The following is an 11,408-nucleotide window of genomic DNA, read 5'->3' as shown; positions in this document are numbered from 1 at the left end:
TCACTACTCCTACTTGAGACCTCATCTGGAGAGCCAGTCTGGAGGCTTGACACCTGCATTTACTCTCTGCTCATCCCACTCTGTACAAAATTCAGCCTGGAAGACCCAGAGCTCAACCCCTGCAAATGCTGGCCTTCACAGCTCTGCTGTCACTGCAGTGCCACAACCCTCTGGCACAACACACTGCTACTGCAGTTCTGAAGGAAAACCAGCTCTCAGTGGATGCCTTTCCATTGAAGAGAACATCTCTGACACAGAGAATGACCATGGCTTATCACATTCAAGGATCTACTTAATTCTGCTCAAGGAATCACTAAAATGATCTCACAGCAAATGGGTTGAAGTGTTGAAGTCTCAAGCAAAAGCAACTCACTTCCACACCACGTGCCCTAGTTAGCCACACATTCAGCAGCCTGCCCAACCAGCAGAAAGTTAATGAATATTAATCTGGAGAAATGTGCAGGCTGATACATTTGGCAGATTGTCATTCCAGAGTTTAAGGTCACTTACCAATTGATAGCAAACTTCCCCAATGTAACTGACTGCAGAACAAGGCCAGGGTATGAGAGTGATGATCCTACCACAATAAAGTGTAAAATTCCCTCAGCCTGTGAGAGGCCCCTTGCTCAGGACAAGGATCTGCCACGAGAAAAGAAATCAGTGCTGTGCACCACTGCCTTAACAGGAGTTTGCCACATGCTCGGGAGCAAAATCCCACAGTCTTTATTTAAGCAAATCCTCTGTTGACTCAACTGACAGTTTTCATGAAGAAAGGATTTTAGAATTTGGTTCTTAATCTGTTCAAAGCAAGACAGCTCAGACCCACGTAATTCTTAGGCTGCCTTTTGCTATGAAATCACTACTGCACGGCTCAATTATTTTTAGGCCTACCAGTGAAGCAGAAGAGTTTTCACAAAGACACACCTGATCAACTACTGATGTCAGGGCAGCATCAATCACGGTCACACCCGCCTTTAGTGCCATCACATAATGATAGGATCCATTCAGAGATGACTGCAGCACCTCAAAGTATTCTTTGGACAGCTCTGTAGTAATTCTGATGTTCTGAAACCAGAATATGAAACAGAAATTGCCACAGGTAACTGACATTAATAGAGGACAGAAAGCCACAAACATACAACAAGTCAATGAGCAAAGTATTGTTTAATAGCATACTTCAAAGACACGTTGTTGAAACTGATGAGAATTCTCCCTATGGAAGTTTCAGTCTTTCAGTAAGATTTTACCTTTAGACACAGCATTAACTCCACAAAGTTTTTTTTTTTTAAATTATCAGCAACATGCAATTTAACATGAAGGTACTTATATTTATACCACTAAATAATTCATATTTTACAGTAATTTTCTAACTTTTTCCTTCTAAAACACAAAAGAACATGTGAATATAACTGCCTTAAAAGCACCCTGCTGAGCTCTAGCTCAAACCCAGATCTGCATCCCAAAAAGCAATTATGGGCAAATAAAATAACATTCCCATACCTCCAATATTCTGAAAAGCAGTAACTTAATACATTTTTTTCTTGTTGTAAATGACCTTTTTAAAATTATTTTTCTTTACAGTTTTTTAAGAACTGTGTGTACATTTGGTACCTAGTATATAGAATTTAAGAAGAAGCTCTTCCCTGGGAGGGCGGGCAGGCCCTGGCACAGGTTCCCAGAGCAGCTGGGGCTGCCCCTGGATCCCTGGCAGTGCCCAAGGCCAGGCTGGACATTGGGGCTGGAGCAGCCTGGGACAGTGGGAGGTGTCCCTGCCCGTGGCAGGGGTGGCACTGGATGATTTGAGGTTGCTCCAAGTCCCATCCAACCTGAAGGACACTGTCCAACTTCCATTTTTTTCTACAGCACTTAAGACTCCAATAATTTCACGAGTCACCCAGAGTGCTTTATTTTTAAAAAGTAACAACAAAACAAATGGAAAAAATGAAAAGGCAAGAAACAACACGCTTTGCACTGTCCTGTCTCAGTGTAAATAAGAAACCACTCAAATAATTTCAAAGCAGGGATTTAGGAGACAGTCACTGCAAAGTATACCAACATTTCAACTTACATCAGATAAATACACCTTATTGCTTGATTTATCATACACGTCAATCGTAATTTCATAAAGTCTGCCCGTTTCCAGGACCCATCTGTCACCTGGATGAACTGTAAATCCTGCAAAACAGGAAATATTGAACAGCACAAACCAACAGCCTCTTTATCTAATGCAGAAAAGCATTTTGCTTCTGGTGCCCACACTCTGCAGATGAACATTCATTATTTTAAACTGCTGACTACAGAGACACAGGAAAATACATAAAACCTATTTCACATCGATCTACTTTTATGAATAAAATCACTCTTTTGTGAAAACTAACACAAGAAACGGAAGCGTGGAGTTACAGCATGAAAATCACAGAAACAAGGCAAGAAATTGCATTAAGCAATCAGGAAGACTGCATCAACACCAACCCAAATATGCAGGAGGTACCACATAGACAGTGCTGTTGGGCAGCCTGGACACGCCCTGCATGCGGATACCTGAGGGCTCAGTAAAGGAACACACAAGTTTAGCACAAGTCAAATCAAGAGCAGCATTTTCCTGGGACTCCTTGTGTCTCTTTGGCTATTTTAAAGCTAATTGTACACTGCAAATAAACATTACTCCCACTTCAGTGCAAGACAGTGAGCACTTTGGAGAGATTTCACTGGAGAATATAATGACTGAAACATAAAAATTAAATAAAGCCCCATCACATTTCTACAGTGACTGAGGGGAACACACATGATTTAAGTGATCTTTTGCCAACCTAATTTGTTAAAACATTCCAAGGCATCAGACAGCTCTGCTGAGACTGAATTCACAGCAGTGCTGCTCTCCATGGCTCCAGCAGTGCTCCTGATTTCCAGACTCTTGGTACAAATGAGGATAACTTGATCCTTTTGTGTTTCAAAGGGTGGAAAGCTTGTCCCCTGCCACAGAGCAGTGGCTGGAAAAGCATTCCCAAGGAAGGATACTCTTGTGCACCAGGACGAGGTTGGTTTGCCCCTGCTGCAATGCAGTCACAGTGGATGTTGCCTGGTCCAGCTTGGCAACTGGCCAGGAGGGATCTCCCTTGGGATCGAGGATGTTGTTCTGGAGCTGCAGCTCATACTGATCTGATGGCATCGCTATTTCTGCAGGCAAAACAACACAACACACAAACCAGTAAAAGCAGGTGTGGCAGTGTTTGGCTGCTGCTAATTATTGCTGGTTATTTTTTACTGATGCCTAGTGCACATATTAAATCAGTACTCTTAATGGCTTGTAAAAATAGCACTTCTGTCGTCATAACACACACACACACACAAATGAGCTTCTTGGCAAACTACAGTGTCTGTGAAACTGCAATTCCCAGTTAATACCATCTCACTATTAAGACGTAACATCCAACTGATTTCCAGCTTTGAAAGAAAAAAAAAGAAGACAAAAAGGAAAAAAAGGAAAAACAAGAGAAGAGGGAAAACTCAAGGCACTGCACTCTCAAGTGGGCATAAAGCCAGCTAACCTTTACAAAGGCTTCACTTTGTGGAGCAAATCCATTTGCCAATAAAACATTTTCTGTTAGAAAAGTTACTGATCTAAATTTGATTTAAGTAAGAAAGTCACTCCTTAGTGACTGTTAACATCTAAAATGAGTGTTAGCTCCTGTTCTAAGTTACCCTTGTCTTTACATCCTTGACAAATCTACAAGAGTATATTCTTAACAGTCACTTTTTTTTTTGACTGAAAGAACTAAACAGCTGTATCATTGTGTGCCTTAGGAAAACAGTATTAAATATTAACAAAGTAGTTTAAACACAATTAAAAATTTCTCAGCAGTTAAAAATTCACACAAAGCATTAAAAAATAAAAATAAAAGAGAACAGAACAAACCTGTGATCTTCCCTTGCCTCAGTTTCTGAACTCTGTACTGAATTGATGTTCCTACCAGAAGATAGATGTCATATATTGGATTTAAAAGGATGTTTTCCAAAATAAGCAATCTGACTTCTGCAGGGTGTACATCCTGTTGATGAAGGGGGAAAAAAGAGAAAAAGTAACCACATTTAAAGCAGCTCATTTGTTTGAAACAGACCATGCAGCAGGAACTTAGAATCTAGAAGTGAAAAACATTACTAGCTGCAACTGGCTCTATATTTTCATATTGAATTTTGTCACAACAGGGCAATGCAAGGGACAGTAAATGGTACAGAGATTTGCTCTGTGCACACAGTGCAAGAATTAAGAAAAAAATCATGTCTGTATGAAGATCATTTTGGAGAATACAGAAAAACTTGAAGCAGATGCTCAGTGATCACTCAGACATTCAGAAATCCATCTTCCCCCTGTAAAACATGGCACCTCCAGACAGCATCTCCATTATAACTTCACTGAGGAAGCTGCATCCAACTCACTGGTCTATTAAATCAGGAATACAACAGGTAATTGTATAAACTCTCTTACAGCTGTTTGAGGGATGTTCACTGAAAATGTGCAGTCTGGCAGCAGTGAAAGATTGAAAGGAACTATTAATCAGAAAGATAAAAAATTGCAAGCAGAACAATATTGTTTCCATTTCTCTCACAGTATCAGCTCAAAACTAATTGAGAAATATAAATATTAAACCAGAAAGCTAACCAAGCTACAAGCATTCAAAAGAAGTCAGACTGATAAAATGTAGAGTATGTCCATGTACTCAGTACAATTAGGCAGAACTAAACTAAATTTTGTAACAAAAATACAATTCTCAACATGCACTACTACTTGTGCCACCTTACCAGTGGTACCACTACACACATGTAGATAATATTTCAGTAGAACACTTTTTACAGCCAAGGCTCAGATAGCCCACAGCCATTCTGCTTTGAGCAGAAACATGAAGCACAAAATATAGTAACACAAATCTGCAAAACCAGACTGCAGAGACGAGATGAACTTCAGAAAACCCCCATTTTATGGAGGCAGTTTTTTAAGGCGCAGTATTAAGCTGATACCAGCACAATGATAAATTAAATTAAACATAATACTCTCACAGGTGCTTGTAAATTCTATTAAGAGAAGAAACAGCTGTTTGCAGAGTGAAATGAAAATCTCAGTGAGCCCAAGCTTCAAAGACAGAATCATCCCAGACCTCCACAGCAGCTGGGAAGACCACCCAGCACTGGAGCTGAACACTGGTAGCTCTGACACTCACATCACAAAGCCCTTCCCTGGACACCAAAACCTCCTGAGGCAGAACTGAATGTAAGAAATTATTCCTATGACACTCATTTCAAGCACAACAGGAGATAAAGTTCTTTCCAACAGAGCAGACCTTTTTCTAGATGTTTATTGACTGAAAAGAAGAACTGCTCTAGTTGGTTCTTTTTTGAAGGGACTAAAGGGCCAATGCAATGGTTCTAGTTGCATGTATAGTATGAATATCAGGAGAACTTCAACTGCATGGAAGCACTGGGAGTGCATTCCTCTGCCACAGGGCCTTCTGTCAGAGGTTTAGAAATGATCTCTGGCACATGCCCTGTCCTGGGCTGGGTCACTGCACCGAGCTCCAGCCCTCCCAGGGTGTCATCTCTTGTGATGTGGGCTACAGAGTCAAGCCAGCACTGACATCCACAATGCAAACCCACAGCACCCCTGGAACACTGGGCTACGAGATGAAATATTCAAAAGATAAGGATAAACTCAAGTTTCTTACCTTATAGATGCTTTCCTGCAGTTTTGCTTTTAATTTAGAACTCCCTGTTTTCATTCCAGACACCAGAATGGTATCTCCTTGCTTGGCAACTTTTTCCATCTCCAATATATAGGAAGGAGGGATGTAAGTGGATTCTAAGAACTTCAGTATACTGAAAGGTGAATCAAAAAGTGAATAGAAAATTGTTAACCAACCTTTGTAAGCCCACAGAGAAACCACCAGCATCTATTCCCAGCCATTTCCATTTTTAAGCCAATTTAAGATGTTTGCCTGGAACCAGATATCCAAATTTTACTCATTCTTCGAGGTATCTGCAGCTAATTTCTGTGACAGATAAGTTTGTTTGAAGCTTGCTTGTGAGCTATCAGAAGACTGCACATGTTGTCTACAATGACCCCTCCAGTTTGTACAGTAGGTGAGACTGCAAAAACTCTCCATATTGTAGAGCAACTGATGTGCAAGACCCAAAGCTTAAGTTTATAAAAGCAACAGCTCAACAAACGCAGAATGTAACTTCGACCTCTCTCAAAAAGCCAGGATGTATTTAATAAATAACCATGAAAATCATCTACAAGCCGAACACTTGAAGTAACTGTTAAAAATTTCAAGGAAAAGTGGCAAAAGAGAGGGAAGGAATTGGCCATGGATGGGAAAATGACGGGAAGTGGAAAGAGGAGAGTGTTTTACAGGGTGTCACCTTCTGTATGCACATCATCTGCTTGGCTTCACGCGCACTTGCACAGCAAAACCAGTAGGGCCGTATGGAGAACAGTTATGGATATTAAAGTATTTATGACAATTTATAATTTATTTTGCAAAGCTGTACCAGCTGTAGAATATCTTTATGCTATCATAGTTATGCTAACAGTAGAGCATATAGCAATATTAGTTTGGTTAAAATCCCATCAGCAAATACTTTACTGAAAGAAGAAGTTCCATATGGACTAGGACTTGGGATACCCAGTCCCACTAAGCCATTCATTCTGGCTCTCACTCATACCTGCAGCTTCAGGTGTATTATGGGCTTAACAGGCTTTCCTCAGCTACTGCTGCTTCTCTAGGGCTGCAAAATCAGAGTTTGTGTTTATCCAGCAGCAAAGCCTTGCTTGCTCCCCCCACTCCCCTTGCAGTGTATTTGGAATATTGGTTTGAGGATGGAAGTTGGCTGTTAACCTTTCTGCTCTGTAGGAGAACTGGTTTCACCACAAGCAATCATCCTATTTCAACCCCAGCACCAAGTGTCCACTGACACCTGAAACTCTTCAGGTTTGGAGAGCTCCTTTCTGAAAAGGACAGGGACTTTTTTCCTCAAAAAGAAAGCTAAAAATAGAACTCTGCTGAAATCCTGAGATAACAATCTTACTGATAAATCTTCCTTTTGCAAGAGATGTTTCAGCAAGATCAACCCCAGAGCTGCTCACTAACACTATCAGTTAAATTTAACAGAGGTGGAAGTGCCCAGGCTGTCCCGTAGGTAGACACTTAACCCAACCTGAAACGACTGACCCTCAAGCATTGTTATTTTAGGCATCAGTTCAGTGAACTGCCTAGATGTGGGGAAGTGTTTTTACACATCAAACAGAACAGGCTTTTGAGACCAAAGAAAATGACTTTACCGTAGTGCGTTGTGGGAGTCTGAGAAGCCATCGGCCTCTGGGTCCTTCACTACTGTCCAGTCAAACACCAACCCTGCCAAGGTGCTGAAAGTGTTTCCTACAAATCAAACAACCAGATTAGAACAAAAATAGAGAACAAGCATAGAGTCTTCCTGGAATATAAACCATGACTTATTTCCCAAGGAAATTTCTGGTTTATCCCTACAAGAACAACCATGGAGCACCCTTGAGTTTGCACAAACACCAAGCCACAAATCCAGCACTACAGATAGGATAAAAACAAATTTACATTTCATTATTAACACATCACCATACTTCACCTGGCATTCATGGTTTACAAACATGATGGCTCAGTTCTCAAAGTACCCAAAACAATTAATTCAACCTTTATAGCTGCTTCACACATTATTTCCTTTCAGAAGTTGTCCTAAAAATCCCTTGCTTGGTGTGTTATGTGTGCACAAAACTTGACTGTCAAAAGCATGAAATTCTTATCAGATCATGGTTCTTCTTCTGATGCTACAGACTACAAAAAGCTAAGTTTTCTGCTCCTACTAAATAATGATGCATTCAGTCCAAACGCACTGACTCATATGAGCCCAAATGGTGCCTCCCAGAAGTGAGTGTTTGTGTAGTAATTAACACATTGAGCAATAGGTGGTTGGTCTCAAACATCACCTCTGAACTTGCTGTTGGATACCTGACTGGTCACAAAAACACCCTTTTGCAAAATTCTTTAGACTACCCTCAGCTCAAAAGAAAAAAGACAATTTCACAATGTATTGTCCAGAGAACCCCCTTAAAATTCTCCACTTGGCTTCAATCAACTGAGTCCCAAATAAAGCTAGTGCATGCATCAGACAATTAGAACTTTCAGTACATATTTAATCTCCTACAAGCAAATCTCTTACCTTCTGAATCCAAAGCGTGAATTTTGAGCTCCAGTGGTGAATCCTCAAGGTAGAGCTCTCTTGTTGTGGACACAACTTGAATGCCATGAATTAAATCAACGATGGCATCACAGCGAAGCACTTGTCCAGTCACTTGAAGGGACATCAGAAAGAGCACAACAAATCACAACACTGCATGTGCTCATCAAGAACAACGATAAGTCAAGATGCAACCCAAATTTAGCCAGTGACACAAGACACTGACACTGACAGAACCTGAACTTGGTCATGACCTCGATGAAGAAACGCATGGTCAAAGGGTGGCTCAGAAAGCAAGAACAGCTCCCTTCCTCACTGAACTGCAGAACAGATCTGTACAAACTCTGATTTCCATCTGCACTGACACTTACAGGGGTTGTCTCTGAGTGCTTCTGCAGAGTTTCTACAGTGCTCTCATGTCCCAGAGAAATTAATAACTTTTACCCACAGAAAATAAACCCCCATAAACTCCTTCAGTTAGTGACTGCAAGGCCTTTAACTGGCCATCTGGTTTTGCCTCTCTGTCACTATAAAAACTAACCAAGTACACTGTATGACAGACACAAAGGCAACTTCCAGCTTTTTCAAATGCAAAGTATATGAATTTGCATTAGTAACTTTTATTAAATTTTTTTTTATATTTCAGTCACACCCTCTATTTGCAAATAGAAGTTAAAACCCACACCCATGGAAAGCCTAAAATGACTGTGCACAGGAACAGAAATTTGTCTGTGCATTTCTCAATCTCTGCTGTTTCCGGAGCACAGCAGGAGGCCCATGAGAAGCAGTGGTTTGCTCAGCCAAGCTCAGACTTACGTGTGTCCTCAGCAGAGATGATGGTGGTGAGGCGCGTGGGCTGCGAGGAGCGCGCCTGGACCAGCGCCCTCTGCGAGCAGCGGCAGCCGTCCTGCCCCAGCGGCTCGATGCTCGCCACCTCCGGCCGCGTGGACGACCTGCGCGGGGTTGGGCTGTGTCAGCACACAAATCAAAGCTCTGCCTTAAAGCCACCCCAGCAATTCACCTGGGACGTGCTGCATGGTCAGCAGCTCGCTTTGGGAAGAGCTGGATGGCAGCAGCTCCCCAGGACTCCGGCGTGGGCTGAGGAAGGGGAAAGCCCAGGCCAGAGGCGGGGCAGACAAGCACGGCTTTCTCTCCACCATGGCAAGGTCACTGCTGAAGGCAATCCAGCCCTGTACCCAGCTACTCCTCAAAGCTGCAAGCCTTTGGCCTCACTACTGATGACCTCTGAGGTGTGGAACAAGTGAAAACACATACAGAACACTGAAATGAAGGTGAAACATGTTTAACTAAAGTTCCATCCACCACTTGTTAACAGTGTTTTCAAAACAAGTTTGAAACACAGTTCTGAAAAAACTGGAACCTTCCCCAATGGCAGAACATCACAATTATATACCCTTGCTATGACAGGGGCTCTGAACAACAAGAAGAAACATTCCTTAATCAAGAAATTTAAGGGGGGAAAAAAGATTTAGTCTGGTTAGCTGAAATATGCAACACTGTGTGAAACATGCAAAGTTGTATAATCATCTTTGGTGCAATGTAAGCCTACATGGAATTTTGACCTAAAATTGGTGAGTCTGTTACTCCCTGCTCCGACTCGCATGGCTTCTCTGCAGACAACTGCTCCAGGAATGGGCTTGTGGGCAGCTCACCATGGATGTGGGCAGGACACTGCAGGAATGACTGACTGGCTCGGAACAGCCGGGTGGAAGGAGGAGGACAGGGCAAGCACTGCGTAGGTGGGGCGGTCACTGCTCTGCCCCCTAGCCCCTCGAGCCTTGCTCAGTCTCTGCTCCACACCGACACAGTGGGGCTGTAATAAATGAATTGGTTTCAGGGTGCTGGTTATTACTGTTTAAATGAGATATAAAAGAGGGGAGTTGAGGGTGGAATAGATGGACATGTTAATTGAAGGGAAGTTGCGAGACTGTACGGGTGTAATGCTGGAACGTAACCCTGGATGGGGATTTAACAAGGACCCAATGGGTTTAATAGAAGGAACTTTCTAGTACATTGCCTCGTAGGGTACAAGGGATGAGGACGATGCCCTGGACTGGGATTGGAGAATGAGCCAACCAATGAAGCGGACTTGTTTGGAAATGACTGGTGAGGAATGCACGGAGGTACAGACCAGCCAGCGGACAGGGAAGGGACCGATCAGCACGAGGATTGAGAAATGCACCAGTCCGGTGGCACCAGAGACTTTAAAAGCCACCTGCACCCAGGGGAGGGGTCCTCCTGCGGACCTTGGGCTCCAAGGGAGCACCCAGTGGGTCTCACTGTGTTGTTGGAGTATTGTTTTATTCTGGCTTGTCGCACGGAGCCTGGGCTTACCCTGGGTTCCCGCTCTCAGCAGTTAAATAAACGAGTTGACTTTTCCTTTCAAAAGTCTCAGCCTCGTTCACAACAGTGGGGCTGACCGCAAATGTCGGAGTGACCCGTGGCGGGCTGGGAGCCCCGAATCGGTGCCGTGTGACCGTGTGGGGCCGGGAACAGCAAAGCACAGCCGTGCCCGGGGAGGCCCGGCGGAGCCGAGCCGGGAAAGGACAGGGACACGTGTGCCCGGGGCCGCCCCGCTGCCCGGGCTGACACGGAGCTGAGACCACGCTGCATCGCCGGCGGGAGGCTACACACCTTTCTCTTTCTTCTCCTACGTTTTTCTTCTCGAAATACATTGTAACCCGCACTAAAAAATTCCAGTCAATGCCGTGTGGTGTCTGGATAAATTAAAGTTGGGAAGTGCCTTGCTTTGTCTGGATGTTGTTTTAAAATTTGCCAAATACCTTAATCTACCTTAATGTTCTGAAGTCTGCAAGAAGTTTGCGGCCTCCTGAGAATTTTGTTGTTTCTCCCACTCAGCGCCCAGAGCGAATCGAACAACCTTCCCCATAACCCATGGAACAGGCCAGGGCATAACAGAGTGGAGCCCAGCTCTCCCTTCCAGCGTGCCAAAAATGTCAAGGTAAACAACAACAGAAGTTGAAGAGTTATTAAGAACCAAGCCTCTTGAAAGTAAATTTGAGGTAGCAGCAATATACATGGGAAGGCTACCTGCAGAGGCAGCGAAATAACCCAGCAGGCAGAGGCCGGGCCGCGGCGGGGCGCGGGGCGCCGCGGCTGCGCGC

The 11,408-nt window shown here is 43.4% G+C and overlaps 1 protein-coding gene across 1 annotated transcript in view; it reads right to left on the bottom strand.

Moving 5' to 3' along the window:
• NUP210 (nucleoporin 210) overlaps positions 1-10,958 on the bottom strand; it is a 43,917-nt gene extending 32,959 nt beyond the window's left edge. Inside the window, exons 1-10 of the mRNA XM_017737286.1 lie at positions 10,618-10,958; positions 9,079-9,230; positions 8,245-8,376; positions 7,334-7,430; positions 5,718-5,868; positions 3,917-4,049; positions 3,019-3,177; positions 2,473-2,541; positions 2,069-2,175; positions 925-1,065 (exon numbers count right to left, since the gene is read on the bottom strand). Of these exons, the coding sequence (XP_017592775.1) occupies positions 925-1,065; positions 2,069-2,175; positions 2,473-2,541; positions 3,019-3,177; positions 3,917-4,049; positions 5,718-5,868; positions 7,334-7,430; positions 8,245-8,376; positions 9,079-9,230; positions 10,618-10,958 (1,482 nt within the window). The remainder of the gene's footprint in view (positions 1-924; positions 1,066-2,068; positions 2,176-2,472; positions 2,542-3,018; positions 3,178-3,916; positions 4,050-5,717; positions 5,869-7,333; positions 7,431-8,244; positions 8,377-9,078; positions 9,231-10,617) is intronic.
• Positions 10,959-11,408: the final 450 nt, after the last annotated feature.

The sequence above is a fragment of the Corvus brachyrhynchos genome, unplaced genomic scaffold, assembly GCF_000691975.1.
Source record: "Corvus brachyrhynchos isolate BGI_N302 unplaced genomic scaffold, ASM69197v1 scaffold266, whole genome shotgun sequence".
In the NCBI taxonomy this organism is placed as follows: domain Eukaryota; kingdom Metazoa; phylum Chordata; class Aves; order Passeriformes; family Corvidae; genus Corvus; species Corvus brachyrhynchos.
Note: the sequence above shows the minus strand (reverse complement) of the source record. Positions and strands in the feature narration are given on the sequence as shown.